Source organism: Podarcis raffonei, chromosome 4 (assembly GCF_027172205.1).
Source record: "Podarcis raffonei isolate rPodRaf1 chromosome 4, rPodRaf1.pri, whole genome shotgun sequence".
Classification (NCBI taxonomy): domain Eukaryota; kingdom Metazoa; phylum Chordata; class Lepidosauria; order Squamata; family Lacertidae; genus Podarcis; species Podarcis raffonei.
In genome coordinates, this window is record NC_070605.1 from 29,134,429 (window position 1) to 29,151,368 (window position 16,940).

Consider the following 16,940-nt stretch of genomic DNA (forward strand, 5'->3'; position numbering starts at 1 on the left):
GTAGTGACTCCTTTATTATCATTTATTGAAAAAAATGTTTTTGTTATATCCTCAGGTATTTTGGCTTGATTTCTTGAAGTGGCCTTGTAGTCAGAAAGTAAAAGTGTGCATTTTGTTCAGCAATCACAGCTGATAAAAAAACAGGTTGAATAAACTGCTTAAGCAGAGCCATTTTCTTGGTAATTTATTATGTCAAAAGTTAGAGTTGTTTAAAAAGGGGGGAAATTAAATGTCTCAAATGCATAGAAAAAGTATTTAGTAATTCGTCCGATAACAGCAATATTGAATGCAAAAGCACAAAGTATTAGCTGCAGCATACTTCATCGTGGTTATGAGACATTCTGAAAATGGATTTAGTACACTAGACTAAACGCAAAAGCTGGTGAGAGAGAGAATTTTTTTAAAAAAATAATGATGCCATTCCATCTAACATTACTATCATGGTTCAATTTCTTACAGAACGAAAGGAAGACATTATGCACACTAACAAGCACACACTTGAAGAGAAACAGCAAGTAGAGTCTAATAAAAACTGCATTCTTAGTAACATTTCCCATGAAGCTCCACTCAATTACACAGAACGTAATTTTACAGATCAGTTGTCAATACTTCAACAGACAGACAACAGAAAAGGAACAATTATGCCTTCTAGTAATATATCTGCTGATCAAGAAACAGAGTCAAGTGAAAGCATGTCCCATTCAGTGGGTCACAAGATAAATTTACAAAGAGAGAATGGTGAAAGATGTGTCAGTCTTAGATGTTTCAGTTCATTGCAAGAAGCGGTGATGGAGGAATCTACATTGGGAATACATGCATCAAAAACTGGAAACCAGCAAGCAGTCTTGGAATCAGCTACACAAAAATTTTGGGCAAGTGGCACTCAGGTGGCTGAACTTGGGTCTCAATCAAAGGAAACACCAAAACCTACTGTAGATGAATCTTTTAAGCTTATAGCATTGGAGAAAAAGTTAGACCCAAGCCAGCATCTACAAGTAGACTTAGCAGGAAATGCTGAAGATAGTGAGCAGAGCTGGTTAGGAGGTATCAGTCATAGCAGAACTGAAAAGTTTGGTGGCTTCAGAACAGCATCCAATAAACAGATAGCATTGTCTGACTGCAACATTAGAAAAGGCAAGCTATTGTTCAAAGACATAGAAGATAAATTTATTGAAGATTTTCCTAGCAAAGGAATGCAAAATATTTCAAATGAAAATGCACAGAGAAGTGCTGAGATATCTTCACTTGGAATGAACAAACTGACTGAAAATTCATCTAATTTTTCACACGTGTCTGATCTGCTCGGTATTCAGATGAATGATGCCCAAATTATTTTCCCCAAGTGTGCCAATTCTGCTTTCCAGAATGTGCTGAGTAATCAATATCCTGAAGGAAAACTAAATTTAACAGCAAGCCAAGAAGCTGAAGTTACTGAAATTTCTAATATACTAGAAGAAACAGGTAGTCAGTTTGAATTTACACAGTTCAAAAAGCATAAGATGGTGGCATTCAATAATGCTGATGAGATGTCTGGAAGCTTTGATAAAAAAGATATATGTGCTGAAGTTTGGAAAGAAAATGATTTTGAGAAAGGCTCTGAAGAAAAGGTTCAAAGAGGCCATGATCTGTCTCCCAATAAACATATAGGCACAGCTGAGAAATCTAAGATACAGATACAAAGTAGTGAAGAAGCTACATCCATTGATACAAGCACAAAACAGAACAATATTTTTGTCCCAATTGTTTCAGCACCATCACAATTCAATTTGTCTGATCTGGGGAGCTGTGGTACAGCTGGGGGCAAAGAGATGAGCCTTTATGTTGATGCTATAAAGAAAGCTACAAAATTAGTCGGCGATCTGGATGGAGTGAATGAAATGCTTAGCCCTCACCAAAAAATATTGCTACGCGATTGTTCAAATAGGTGCAACAATAGCTGGAGTAATTCCAACTGCATGAAAGAGAGAGAGATTGATTGGCATAAGAGGGTCAAAGAAGTAAATGCTGAATATTTGATGAAAAAGAATACAAAAGATACAATTAAATTTGTTAAAGAAAATACAGAAAGTAAGTCAAAAATTGTAAATTATAATGAAGGCAGTGTTCAGATTTCTAGCACTACAGAAGTTAACCTTAAAATTATTAAAAAATACTCTGTCTGTATGACAGGAAATGAACTGTCTTCCTTTGAAAATAATCAAAGTGTATTAGTCTCACATCACTTTGTAAACTGTGAAGAAACTCAGTGTAATTATAATTTGCAAGAAGCTTTGTCGGATCTAACATGTTTAGCTGAAGTTGCTAAGGCTGAAAAAAGATCCACCTTGAATAATGCATATGGAAAAGAAAACTGTGATTTAAATCAAGAGGAGGAAAAGGTGAGCAATCTAGAAAGTGGTTTTCTACAGAGATTTCACACTGTTGCTGATGGGAACATATTTGCAGGAAAAAGTAAAAAGCTTCATTTGTTGGCTGCCTCCTGTACAAGAGAAGAACTAGAGACTATGCCAACTTCCAGTGGGAAGACAAGCCCTAAAAGCAAAAAGGGAGATGTCAGTTCTGTAAAAGAGAATATTAACTTCAGTGAAACTGAAAGGTCCAACCATCAAGAAATCTCTGAAATCAGAAAAGAGAAGCAAATTATTGCAATGGGTTTTCATACAGCTAGTGGTAAGCAAATTACAATTGCTAATGAATCCTTAGCTAAAGCAAAGCATCTTCTTTCAGAAGATGAAACTGTTTTTCCAGAAATGGAGGAAGAGGTTAGTAATTTTATGAAGCCTATAATTCAGGAGAAAATAAATGAGAAAATTACCAAAGTTAGCAAGGAATTTGAAGAAGGAAATGAAAAACATGAATATCTGTATCCTGAAGGTAACTTTGAAGATCTTCCAGATTTGTCCTCAAACACTTTTAAGAAGACTGAGGATCTTGACACTATTAAAGAACTTTCTTTGGAGATGAATGCATCTGAATCAGATTTAGTATCTCATACTAGAGGGGAGAAAGTGAATGAAGGCTTGTTGACAAAGAATAATCTGGCATGTACAAAAAGCAAAAATATTTCAAAAATTGAATTTATTGACTCTGCTATTGATCAGCATTTGCCTGTTGAAGGGTCAGATATTAGTGCAATGCAAGGTTTTCAGGACTTGTCATCTAGAAATACTGGCAATAATAAAAGCCTTGATTCCTCAAACTTAATTTGCAGTATCACTTCAAAGGCTAGTGCCTCTGATTTAAAGAGTGAACATTCTTTGCTCAACCATTTACCAGATGAATGTCATAAGAAAAATTATGTGTCAGAGAATTTAACTTGTATTTCTCAAGAAGCAGCACCATCAAAAAATGTGTTTGCTGACAATAATGTTCACACTTACGATGAAACTTGTAAAAATGAGAGTAGCATGATACAGAAATGTGACTTAAGATTGTTCAGTACCAACGTCTTGCAGAAATATTCAGCCAGTGAAGCATCAACTTCGACTTCAAAACATCTGAAGGCTAAGCCAGTTGCATTCAGTACAGCAAGTGGTAAAGCTGTTGAAGTTTCTCAGGAAGCATTAAAAAAAGCCAGGCAAGTGCTTCATGAAGACTGCTATAAATCTGTAAAAGAGAACATGGAATCTCAATCTAAAACAAATAAACATGACCTTTTAGAAAGCTGTTCTGATACCTGTGGCACTGGAGTGTGTATCAATTCTAATAACTACTCATCTGCAGAGAACAATCCAGTGGAAAATATAATTGCACCTCAGTTTTTTCGAGCCAAAGAATGCTGTGCAGATGAGCGCACATTAAAGTATACTGAATCTATGACCTTGAACACTCAACCTGAGTTATGCTTTCAGATGCATAATAAGCAATCTGATACATGGACTCCCAACAAACAGAAGTGTATCAAGTCAGATTTTATTACTGATAACTCTGGGTTTTTTAGCACAGCTAGTGGAAAACCTGTCCAGTTATCTGAACAGTCATTAAAGAAAGCAAGACTGCTTTTTTCTGAAATGGAAGATAATCCATCAGATCACCCGAGTCATGTCTCTAACTGTGATTATAGTTATGGTGAAGTATCTTCTACTGGGAGCAAAGAAGCTCCAAAGAAAGACACAATGCTTGTATCTCAAGGGAAAAGATTTTCAAATACTGAAGCGAATGCAAATATTCCCTGTGGCTTTGCCACAGCAAGTGGAAAACAAGTACAAATTTCTCAAAAGGCTCTCCAGAAAGTTATGGGTCTCTTAGAAGAATTTGATGATGTTAGTAGTAATAGTTTTTCTGATGCTCAACGGAGTGTGGAGCAAGGTCCTATAAAAGTTCTTGCTAAAGAGGCCATAGAACAGGATGAAGTTATTTCAGAGTCTAAACCACAAAAGAAATATAAAGCACTTCATTCAGCCACAAGTACACCTAATGAAAATAAGATTATAAAAAACCCATTGAGCATTAAAATACCTGTGTGCATGTCTCATACTAAGAAGCAAAAAGAAATATCTGAGTTAGAAGAAAACTTTACATGTTCAAAAGAAATTGAGGCTTTGAAGATAACCCAACCATGCCAGAGTAGAAGCAAAACTAAATGTGCAGCAAATTGTGGTACTGCAACAGAAGGAAATCTGGATCCTCAATGTCGTCATTATGCACAAACTCCGGAAAATTACTTGGAAATAGAAGCTACAGAAAGTGCCAAAGCTTTCATGGAAGATGATGAACTTCCTGATGCAGAAGTACAGAAAAATAAAAATTCCATATTGAGTTTTGAGAAACCTAATAATTTTCTGTCATATACAAGAACTGGAAAAAGGCACATGAAAGAAGAAAACACTTTTGGTAGGTGGCTGTTTTGTTTTTTTAAAAAACTTTTCCTGTACATTTACTGTACTGCGATTGATCTCAGTTTAGTTTACTTTGAATGAATTAGAGGGGAACAGTAAAATAATTAGCAGGGAGCGAGACATCTTAGAAAATCCATGGTCTCGGTCTCAGATTTGCCAAGATATTGGCAGCATTGGCGTGTCACTGCAAGCCACAGTTAATAGGCTGCCATGAATGCAGTTTGCTGCTGCTTTGCTGCTTCCTGATAGTGAGTGGGAGCAACCTACTGTGATCCCTGATTTAGCATTAAATCTAAACTGGGATTGTGTTTGATTTGATTCCAGGCCCAAGCATTAAGCCAACACCATATCTTGGCTTTAGAGTGTGGCTTGTTCAGAGTGAAACAAACCATGATTCCTGGTTTTGATGTAAGTAGTGCTAAATCAAAGATCATTGAGAGTTGCTCCTGCTCGCTGGTGGACAGAAGTGGGAGTAATATGCATGGTCATAGTAAACCATTAACAATGGGTTAAAGTGCACCCAGTTAGAATATAGGGTCAAGGTACTTGTCAGCCAGGATTAGTGGGAGAAAGGGGTGCATAACCAATCACATACTTTGTGATTCTTTTCTCCAAATTCTCCCACCCTCATTTGCTTGTTAGGTAGAATCACTACCAGTTTTAGATTCTAGCTGTTAAGAGAAAAAGCTTTGAGGAAGGGCATTTGCAGAGAAGTTGCAAAGAGAAGTGCTGAACAACCCCATGCTACTCGCTGATTCTCATCTACAAATGCTTCCCAAACCCCACACAAGCTTTGCAAGGGAAATGGGGGATTGGGAAAGCGATTTGCATGCCTATCAGGACTGCAGTCTTTGTAAATTTTTTGTTCCTTTGAGGTTTAATGTGAAACAGTCTTACATTTCTTATGCAAACATACAAGTTTATACAAGTAAGCCCTATACAAATTGTGTAAAATAAAACTTTTATGTCCATGATTTTGAAAAAGTTATTAGTAATCATTGCATACCTCTTCAAAAATATTTTGAAGATTACTGTAGGTTTTACATATGCATCAAAAAACCAGCATGGAGTTTAGATCCCAGTAATCCAGGGCTAGCATATTCACTAAAATCATGAAAAAGTACCAGTTGAATGCTATTTTTGGCAATGACCGCTGTCAGGAAACTGCCATCAGCTCAGAGATGAGAGGTGGAAGGGCAGTTGTGTTACAGGGAGCCTCCGAAGATCTTGCAAAGCAGTTCTTCCTCTGGCGAGGAGGAAAGCCCTGCCTCCATTGGGGAGGGGCTGCAAGGGCCAGGAGATGCTAGGGAGAGCCCCAACACTGAGCCTGAGCAAAGCAGAGGGGAGGGAAGCACCCCTTTGCCAGCGCCCACTCTGCGAAGTAGGTTTCGGCGCAGAGAGGGTAGGAGAAGGATAGGGGTCACACAACTGTTATGCTGGGGGAGGTACGAGGACCAGCCACGCCCAGATTCTGCTAGCGACTCAGTAGACATGGATTTGCGACGCTCTGCACTGTGAAAAGTCTGTTTTAACAATAAAGCCTGGAAAAGGCAAGTTGGAGTCTTGCCTGTTTGCTCTCAAGCAACCAGAACAGCACTTGACAACTGTCAATACCACTGGGATAATTTTTCAGATTAGAGTAACCAAGGGACTTTCAAAAACTTTTATTTGCTAAAATATTCAAGAGGCATTGCTTGAGAGTTTGAATTACCCTTGAGAAATTTTCTGAGGAATGTACTGCAGTGATGTAGTCAGAATCAGTAAGGGCTAGGTCCTTTAAAATATTTAAAAATGCTCTATGACATTTGCCTTTCAGGGGAACCTCCTATTAAAAGAAAATTGCGGCCTGAGTTTGAGCGGTCAGAAGAACGTAACAAAGCATCTTTGAAACCTTCAAAAAGTTATCCGGAGGGTAATCTTTATACTTAATGATTTCATCAGTTAATCAGAAGTATTGTATTTGTAGTTTTCCTTTGCCTTCTATAATTCAAACATTTTAACATATAATAAAATTTTCTCAAGGTCAATGTAAGAATCCTATTTTGCATATTGACCTCATCCTCGTGAAATTACATGCCTTATTGTGTGTACATGGTATACAAATGCTGCTAAATATTTATAATCTACATTTCAATTATTCTGGATGCTTCGTATTGATAAGTGCATAAGTTTTCATATGGGTGAAATTTCTTACTCTACACAACGATTAAAAGTGCAGGGACTCTTCCTGCCTTTGCATTTAACTCTTACAGTACTTTTGAGAAATGAACAGAATTCCAGTAACAACGCTATTTCTCCCAGTATTTTCAATACGGATGTGAAAATGATATCTGTTAGTTTCTACTTCAATAAACTCTATTTTTCACCAGTTCATACAAATGTAGAAATCTAAAAAATCTTGGGGGAAATTTCACGGGAAATCCATTTTTAAATAAATAAAAAAAAAGCAAATATATTAACATGATTTTGTAGGTGTATTATCATGATAATGAACGTAGAATTCTACATTATACTTTTACAAATTATGTAATGTAGCTTTGAAATACAGCTTCATTTTTCTTCAGGTATAGTGAATGACAGAAAAAAGTTCACCTACAATATTCCTTTAAAGCCAGTGGTCTGTGGCCCTTTAAGGTAAGGAAAATAGATTTTTAAAAATCAGGATAGCTTTTTAACTGTGTACGTAGCAGGACTTCTTTTCTCCGGACACAGTTTCCTTATGCTTTATCTGTAACTATTTCTGAATCTCATCTAAGTTTAAAAACCAACTATCCAATAGTACACGGGGCAGGTATGAGGAGAAACCTCAGAAGCCTTACTTGAACTTTGGTTTGATTTCTGGACATGGCATTCAGGAGGAGGGTTGCCTAGCAGGCTCTGTAATTCTGGTTTTCCTTCCTTTCTTGGAGGGGCACACTGCTATGTCATATCATTTGCTTGTACGTTCCACTCCTTCACTGAATGGGAATGATGGAACATACAGCCCTGTCCTTAAGTCAAACCTGGCTGCTGGAGTGTGGGACTTCTGTGCATTGTGTTTGTGGAGTCCCATGACACTGACCTACCTTTCCCACTCTGAAGTTACTTTCCCCCTTTATTCTATCCTTGTATTTTTTAAAAGAATTTTTAAGTGAATTATTCCATGGCTCTTCATGCTGATCTTGTGTTTATGGCTATCAACAAGTCTGGAATTCAGTGTGTTCCCTGTCCGTTCTGGCTGGCTGCTTTATATATAGGCTTGGCTGACCAGAGAACAGATCACTGTAAGTCCACCTTTCCAGGTTATTAATGTAATTAAATCATCTACCAAAATGAATTTGGTGTGCAGTACTGGTAGTAGCCAGCTATGCTTATCTTGTAGCTGTCAGGTCAAACAGCAATTAGGGTGGGGGGGAGATTCACTTTTGCTAGTGTTTGTTAGTATAAAACTTCTTACCAAAATTTCTTCAGTTCTACAGAGAATGGCAAGAAGTTTTGGATCAATCCAAGACCAAAATGTTAAAGTATTAAAATCTGAAAGGTCTCAGTAACTTATTTCCAAGCAGTCTTCAAATATACCAATATTATTTTTTTACTTATTCTAGTAAGACCTTAACTGAGGAAAGGAAGAAAGCAGAAAATACAGCAAAGAAACCTGCCAAAATCTTTGCACCACCTTTTAAAACAAAAGCAAATGCTTCTGAGGATAAACTAGGTAACAGCAAAGAATCTGTCTTAATGGACAACAAAAATATTAATAGAATGGAAGAGCTTCATCTTACAGAAGTTAACCAGAGCACTACTGAAACAGAAGGCAATATCTTTGAAGATAATAATTCCATGCAAATATCGGCTCCAAAATCAGAATCCAGAGATACAAATTCAGGTATGTTTAGGTGTGTACACATGTATTTGTGAACATTTGTTTAATTACTATGATAATTTATTCACAAATGGTTTCTGATAAGGTTACCTTTTCTGTGACGTTTCATATGTTGGAGCTGCACAGATGCAGGCTAAATTGCAGAGATCTTTGGAGATTAGTGTGAAGTACTCCTTTCTGTCCCCTCAGCTAATATTTTTAGAGAGGGACAGTATCCAGTTCCTCTTTTGCTGCTGTAAGGTAAAGAGCTATTACTAAAACCTGATCCTCTCCATAGAAATGGAGGCCAAGGGGGAAGTTGATATTTGTATCAACTTGTCAGCTTGCAATGTGATTTTTAATAATGTGCTGTTATGGAATACAGTTGAAGATTTTGTCATTAAACTTCAGTCTTAAAAATCTGTCTTTAATAACAGCGACATTAAATTTGGTGGCTCCTGTGTAGGAATGGGGGACCTGTGGCATTTCAGATGTAGAGGGACTCCAACTGCCTTCGGCCCTAGCCAGCTTGGCTAATGGCCAGGAATATGGGAGTTGTATGATAATATCTGGAGGGGCCAAATTCCACATCCCTGCTTTAATGCAAAAATAAAGACATATGTGGTGGTCTATCAGTAAATAATTATTAGATATTGTTTAATAATTTTTTCTTTAAAACTTTTAAAGATACGCTTTGGATTAACATTTATACATGGAAATGTCTAAAAATACAATACTATCCTCCTGTGTATGTTTGGAATTTCTATTTTAAATTGAAATATGTTCTTTAGGACTTGATCGATATGTTTCTTTAACAGATTTAACAAAAATAATAGCAAATCTTCAATATGCAAGAAATCTACAAGAAATCAGAATTATAAAGAAACAAAGCCAGAGAATTTGTCCACAGCCAGGCAGCCTGTACCTTGTGAAAATATCTGCTCCTTGCAGAGTTCCTCTGAAAGCAGCGGTGGGAGAGAAATTGCCTGGTTCTTTCACCAGCGATCAGGTACCTGCACTTTATTGCCTGGTTGGATTATCCTATCTTAGTATGATGACGTGCTGGCCTGGTTTGGACCTAATGATAAACAATGGGTTTGCTTCTTATCCAAACCCTAAACTGCAGTTCATTTTAACTGGGTAGTTGAAACAAGCCAGCTTCATGAATTTACTTGTTTCAGCTGACCACAGTTAAGACTGACCATAGTTTGTAAGCACTCAGACATAACAAATAATTGAAATTAGTGTAAAACAAAAACAAAACCTTCTCTTCCTTGCCATGCTGGAAGACGAAGTGTCTGAGCCCAAGGTCCACTGTGACTCATTCCTATAAGGCAGTGGTAACCAACTTGGTGCCCTCCAGAGGTTGTTGAAGTCCCAACACCCATCAACCCCAGCCAGCATGCTCAGTGGTCAAGGATGTGGGTAATTGTAGTCCAACATCTGGAGGACACAAGGTTGGTTACCTTCCATAATGCAACCATAGTTATCATTAGGTCTGAACAAGGCTGTTTTCCAGTCATGAACCTGTTCCGACGACATGATGATTTGGTCTAGAATGCCAAATAGAGCTTGGCCACGTATATTTAGTCTCTGCTGCCTGACTGCAATAACTTAAATTCTTACAAGAGATCCTGATCCTGCAAGAAGTTTAATTTACTCAATGTGCAATTATATCTATGCTCTATTAAGTTTTTTTTGTGTGTGTGTGTGTGTGTGTGCAAATGGTGTTGAATTTAATATAAATGCCCATTGTAGTTTGAACAAAATAAAATAAAAAATAAAATAATAAAAACATTCCTTCCAGTAGCACCTTAGAGACCAACTAAGTTAGTTATTGGTATGAGCTTTCGTGTGCATGCACACTTCTTCAGATGCACTCACGAAAGCTCATACCAATACCTAACTTAGTTGGTCTCTTAGGTGCTACTGGAAGGAATTATTTTATTTTATTTCTTTATTTTATTTCTTTTATTTTGTTTTGACTACTGCAGACCAACATGGCCTACCTGTATTGTAGTTTGAGACCTGATTATATTGTATATTGCCTTTCTTCCTGGACTTTCACGGGACTTTAAATTGACCTGCTAAGACAGAGTAACTGAGCCCTTTCCATGAAGGACCCATGTCTTATTTATTCTAGACTTCATCTTGAATTTCCACTTTAAGAAATACAGAAATTTCTAAGAAATGTATATTGATGTGTAAATAATGGGCATATTTAATAACACTAAAATATTCAACTTGTCTCTTACCATTGCAGTTGTATGCATTTGGCATTTCCAAGCAGTGCCTAAAAATAAGTAGCAGAAATGCAGAAGATTTTCAATTTATCATCCAGGATTTTTTCAGTAGAGATTATTTTCTAGAAGAACGTGGAATACAACTGGCGGATGGTGGATATCTTATTCCAAATGATGAGGGAAAGGCAGGAAAAGAAGAATTCTACAGGTATCATAGAATATTAGAGTTTGAAGGGACCCAAGGGTCATCTAGTCCAACCTCCTGCAATACAGGAATCTCAGCTAAAACCTCATCCTGTTGAGGTTTTGCATGTTTAAATATTAAGTGAATTATTATGAACCTCAAATAATGTCTTAGTGTTGAAGTACATAACTTTTTATATATTGAGATGAAAAAGAAAATTTAAAGAAGCTATTTTTGCGTAATTCATTAGTAAATTAAACACCTGGGTACTCTGCTGTCCTCTGTAGACAGTGCTGATAATAAGGAATTTAAATAATAGAATAGATGTCAAAACTTATGCAAACTAGTTTTGAGTACATTTTAACAATATGCCTTTTGAAAATGTTTATTTAATTTCCTTATTCTCAGCCTCACTTGAAAAAGCAGTTCTGTTTAATAAATAATAAAAGCAATGTTATTTCTGCAAGCTACCGTTTCTTTAAAATGGTAATTACCAATGTGTGTTAATCACAAAGCATATCCACCAGGAATATTATAATTTTTTGTTGCTGTCTTCATAGGTAAATGTTTTTCCAGTCCAAATCTTAAATAGGAAAGCTGATCCGATTACAGTTGTGCACTTTTGAGTCTAGTCAAGCATACACTTTCCTATTGAAATGAAGGGATATAAATGTGTTTAACTGTGGCTTGTTTGTAGCTGATTATATTAGAGGGTTACTTAGCTATTTTGCTATTATTTGTAATGGTTCACCTCAAAACAGTCATTTAAAAGCTTGAGTTGTTACGGTAGTTGCTACTTTGAGGTACTATTCTTACGACTTGAAATCTCTTAATGAATTTTCTGATAATTTCCCACAGGGCTTTGTGTGATACACCTGGCGTGGATCCTAAGCTAATTTCAAAGGCTTGGGTCTACAATCATTATAAGTGGATTGTGTGGAAACTAGCAGCTATGGAAGTTGCATTTCCACAGGAATTCGCCAATAAATGTTTGACTCCGGAAAGACTACTACTTCAGCTAAAGTACAGGTATAGTATAGATTAAGATTTGGAATGTGGTAAGCCATGTGTCCCCCATTTTATATTTGTGCAGCTGGTTCTTCCTGCCAAAATGTAGAGCTTTACATTTGTCCCTATTGTAATTCATTTTGTTAGTTTGGGCTCAGTTCTCCAATCTGTTAAGGTCATGTTGAATCCTGATTCTGTCTTCAGAGGCTCCCCCTCCCAGTTTGGAGTCACTGCAAATTTGAGGAGCATCCCCTTAATAATACTTTCATCCTAGTTTATAAAGAACAACAACGGGTCCAGGACAGAACCTTGTGGCACCCTACTTGTAAATTTATCCCAGGTTGATGAGAAAGTTAGAGAGTACTCTTTGGGTTTGGTCAGTCTACCAGCTCCTAATCCACCTAACAGTAATCTCGTCCAGTCCACATTTTACCAGCTTCTCCACAAGAATATAATGGAGGGCTTTGTCAAATCAAGATACACTATGTCCACAGTATTCCCCTGATCCACCAAGTTTGTAACTCTTATCAAAAAAAGAAAGGAGATTTGTCTGGCATGACTTGTTTTTGAGAAACCGATGCTGGGTCTTAGTTATCACGATACTTCCCTAACTGCTCACAGACCAATTGTATTTTCTTTTTCTTTCGACAGGTATGACGTGGAAGTTGACCAAAGTCATCGCTCAGCCATCAAAAGGATAATGGAAAGAGATGATGTCGCTGCTAAAACTCTCATACTGTGCATCACTAAAATAATATCATTGAACACAAATATGTCTCAGATCCGTGGTGATAAAAGCACTGCTGAGGACAGCAAAAAAGACATAGCAGTGGTTGAAGTTACAGATGGCTGGTATGGAATCAAGGCTGTCTTGGACCCTCCCCTCCAATCACTATTGTGTAGAAAGAGGCTGACTGTGGGCCAAAAGATTGTTGTACATGGAGCAGAACTTGTGGGTTCTCAGGAGGCAAGCACTCCACTGGAAGCGCCAGAATCTCTTATGCTGAAGGTAAAATGGATATTTGTAGTACTCTTTTTTAAAAAAAAGACAGGGCCAGCTCCAACACCTAAAATCTGAAAAACAAGTCCAAAAAGTTAGAGAGATGGAATTGGAACCAACAGAGAATGTATTTATTACCTGTAAGCCACTATTTGTTTCTGAAGCAAGTAGCAGCTTAAACTATAATTGCCTCTCTCAAAGTTGTTTTATAAAGTTTGCCATTACTGAACTTTTTATCATGGATCACCTGCTAAACTGTCATAAACAGCATTTGAGAACCAGTGTTGCAGGCTATGAATCATTTGATCTGTATTTTTATTGACCGGTTCAGCCAAAACTAACTTCAGGTCCACAAGTGTGTGGCAAATGGAAGTACTTTATATACGTTGTGTTATAGCAATCATATTTGTAGATATGTGATATTTTGTTTTAGATTTCAGCTAACAGCACTCGACGCGCGCGATGGTATGCCAAATTAGGATACCATCGGGATCCCCGGCCATTCTCTTTGTCTTTGTCATCACTCCTTATTGATGGTGGGACTGTTGGATGCATTGATGTCATTGTTCAAAGACTTTATCCCATACAGGTAAAGTACTGTAGCTTGCAATAACTTTCAAGCACTTTCAACTATTACTTTAAACCAGATCTAAGACTTAAGCAGATAAAATCTAAAACTAAGTAACTAATATTCATTTTCAATGAATATTTATTGCAGTGGATGGAAAAAACAGCAGGTTCCTATGTGTTTCGTAACTGTCGAGCTGAAGAAAGAGAAGCTGCAAAGCATGCTGAGAATCGACAAAAAGCCCTGGAAGCATTGCTTGCAAAAATACAAGCTGAATTTGAAAAGAATGAAGGTGAAATAAAAACGTTAGCTGTTTAATTGTTATTCGAATGCTAAATGTTGCCCTAGCTTGAGTTTCTAAACAGACTTTAATTCATACAATAATATTCTGCTTCTTGAACCCAGTCCAAAAGTGCACATAGAAGCAGAGTTTCCACATAAAGGGCTTGATGGTGTACCAACAGTTCCATACAGAAAATTGATTAGATTCAGAAATGCTCTAATCTATGGCCAGCAAAGTATTACTGCTGAAGTTCAGTGGTGGTCTGTCTGTGTCCCACATGATGCTGCCATCGAAGATCAGAAACTGGTGCGCAATGTGATTTTCAGCAACCTGGTAGAGATGAGTTTGAAAAATCACATGCCACAAGACAGTTGGGGACAGGAAGTGGAAGGAATAAGTAAATGAGCACAACCAAGGGCAAGGGGCACTGTAGATTAGAGGAGGGGCAAATTGAGAATAACAGCAGGAATGGGCCAGGCTCAGAAGTTCCTCTCACTATGCATTTTCTGGACTGAAATTGTTTCCTCCCCACCTGCTAGCCCTGAAGCAGAAAAAAAAACACAGACATCTGTCTACAGCATTATTTTATTTTATTGCTGCAGTTGTGCTAATAGCAGCTTTGTGGCGTTTTTTAGATCCAGCAAAGAGCAGGGGAAATGGTGCTAAGCACCCACTGCCCCTTGCACTGCTGCTGCAGTCAAAAATTTTGAAAGACAGATCAGATCATAGAGCTCTCATGATCTGGTTCTTAACAAATATGGGTCTCTTACAAGTAAAGTAGGCAAGACATCAATAAAAAATAAAATAAAATTAGTGCTACTTTTTATTCTCTGGAAACAGTTCAAAAGTAGCATTTGAACTATAAATATGCTTAGGTTCAACCTACCTTACAGACTGTTGTCACCGCTTCTGTGTCCCATCATGATTGCTATGGTTCACCAGACTGCTTTTAATGGTTTCATCCTTTTGCCAGGGACGTCTTCATGTTGGAGGCTTGTCACTCAGACTAAAAACATTCCGGAATTTGTAGACTTACCTGGGCTAAATATTCAGGGTGGTAATCGATCATTTCAAAATAAAATGCCAGTCAATCTTAGTACCTTTAATGGAGTCTTTAGTATTATTCTTTATAAATGTATTCTTGTGGTTATAAACTCATGCAAACTTTTAAAAAACTAGATGGCGGCAAAAGAGTACTGCGATCCCGCACGTTAACCAGACAACAGATTCGCTCTCTGCAAGATGGGGCAGAACTTTACGAGGCAGTTCTTAACGCTGCTGATCCAGCTTACCTGGAAGTAAGAATGTTTCAAATAACTTAACATTATTTCTACTCTTATATCAACTTACAAAGTTCTTCACATTAAATTATGATTGAGTTCTAGAGCTGATCAGTTTATGTAAATGTAAACTTGAATGTAGAATAATTTGGGGTGCATGTGGAAATGGATATTTGAAAATAGGGTATAGCTAGCATAGATATGAATGTTAGTGCTTAGATTACATCTCTGCCCATATGCTGTTCTGGAGTTTGATTGCATGATACAAGGACAGGAGTGTGAGCAGGGAGCTGAGCAGAATCTGAAATGAAACTTGAGATGTTTACAGAACACTTTGCAAGATAAAATGAAGGTATTATTTTGACTGAACTATAAAGTAAGAAAATAAGAGCCAGTTTACAGAACAAACTGTGGGTTTGTAGTGTGTGTAGTTCTACTTGTTGGGGTAGCACTGACCGCTGTTGTGATATTACACCAGAAAGAGAAAAGGTCAAGTATCACTTGTGCTGCTTCTTTTAAATGTGAGGGGCAGTTTGTCGAAATTCAGTGGCTGTGATGGAAACTTCCTTTTCATATTTGTAAATACGTTTCAGTATAATAACAACAATATATTGCAGTGATATAATAACAATAATTGTTTGAGAGTTTTGATGTTCTGGTAAGACTAAAAAAGAAAACCTTTTGGTTTTACAAACTCAACATGTCTTTATAGAACCAAGGCTTACAGCCCCACCCCACCCCGTATTTGGTAATGGACAAAGCCATATTATTGTTGTGATTTTAGAGTTATTTCAGTGAGGAGCAGTTAAAGGCCTTGAACAGCCACAGACAGATGGTAAATGATAAAAAGCAAGCACAGATAGAAGCCGAATTCAGGAAGGCGGTGGATTCTGCTGAGGAGGAAAACAGTTCCTGCAGAAGGGATGTAACCGCCGTACTCAAGCTACGAATTGTGGATTACAGAGAAGAAGAAAGAAGAAAAGGTTAGTAAGGCCAGAGATCCTCGTGATTTAAACATTAGATTATTCACACTGCATGATTATCTGAATTCACTGTATGAAGACTTGGATGATGCCTTACTAGAGCCAATTACCAAACATTCAAAAAGGAGAGAAATAGTAATCATGGGGGACTTCAGCTTCCCCAATATCTGTTGGAACTCAAACTCTGCCACGAGTGTAAGGTCTGACAAATTCCTCCATTGCATCGCTGACAATTTCATTTCCCAGAAGGTGGAAGAACCAACAAGGGGGTCATCTATTTTGGACCTAGTCCTCACCAATAGGGAGGAAACTGATTGATGAAGTGGAAGTGCTCAGAAACTTGGGAGGAAGTGATCATGTTCTCCTGGGTTTCAGGATACAGGGGCAAGGGAAAACTGAGTGTAGTTGGACAGGCACTCAGACTTTAAGAAGGCCAATTTCAAAAAGCTGAAGAAGCTCCTGGGAGTGATCCCATGGTCAGAAATACTCAATGAGAAGGGAGTCCAAGAAGGATGGGAGTTCTAAAAGGACAAATTTTGAAGCCCCAAATGCAGACAATACCAAAAAGAAAGAAAAATGGAAGGCATCTAAGGAAACCAGTGTGGCTGCATAAGCAGCTTCCAGAGAGTTAAGAAGGGCATGTATAAGAAATGGAAGAAAGGGGAACTCACAAAGGAGGAGTATACCCAAGTAGCCAACAGTTGCAGGGGGA

At 37.6% G+C, this 16,940-nt stretch overlaps 1 protein-coding gene across 1 annotated transcript in view; it reads left to right on the top strand.

Moving 5' to 3' along the window:
- Positions 1 to 16,940, top strand: part of BRCA2 (BRCA2 DNA repair associated) — a 31,292-nt gene that overhangs the window by 8,363 nt on the left and 5,989 nt on the right. Inside the window, exons 9-20 of the mRNA XM_053386022.1 lie at positions 460 to 4,833; positions 6,655 to 6,750; positions 7,403 to 7,472; positions 8,423 to 8,703; positions 9,498 to 9,688; positions 10,943 to 11,130; positions 11,965 to 12,135; positions 12,766 to 13,123; positions 13,548 to 13,703; positions 13,833 to 13,974; positions 15,145 to 15,263; positions 16,030 to 16,228. Coding sequence (XP_053241997.1) covers positions 460 to 4,833; positions 6,655 to 6,750; positions 7,403 to 7,472; positions 8,423 to 8,703; positions 9,498 to 9,688; positions 10,943 to 11,130; positions 11,965 to 12,135; positions 12,766 to 13,123; positions 13,548 to 13,703; positions 13,833 to 13,974; positions 15,145 to 15,263; positions 16,030 to 16,228 — 6,345 coding nt within the window. The remainder of the gene's footprint in view (positions 1 to 459; positions 4,834 to 6,654; positions 6,751 to 7,402; positions 7,473 to 8,422; positions 8,704 to 9,497; positions 9,689 to 10,942; positions 11,131 to 11,964; positions 12,136 to 12,765; positions 13,124 to 13,547; positions 13,704 to 13,832; positions 13,975 to 15,144; positions 15,264 to 16,029; positions 16,229 to 16,940) is intronic.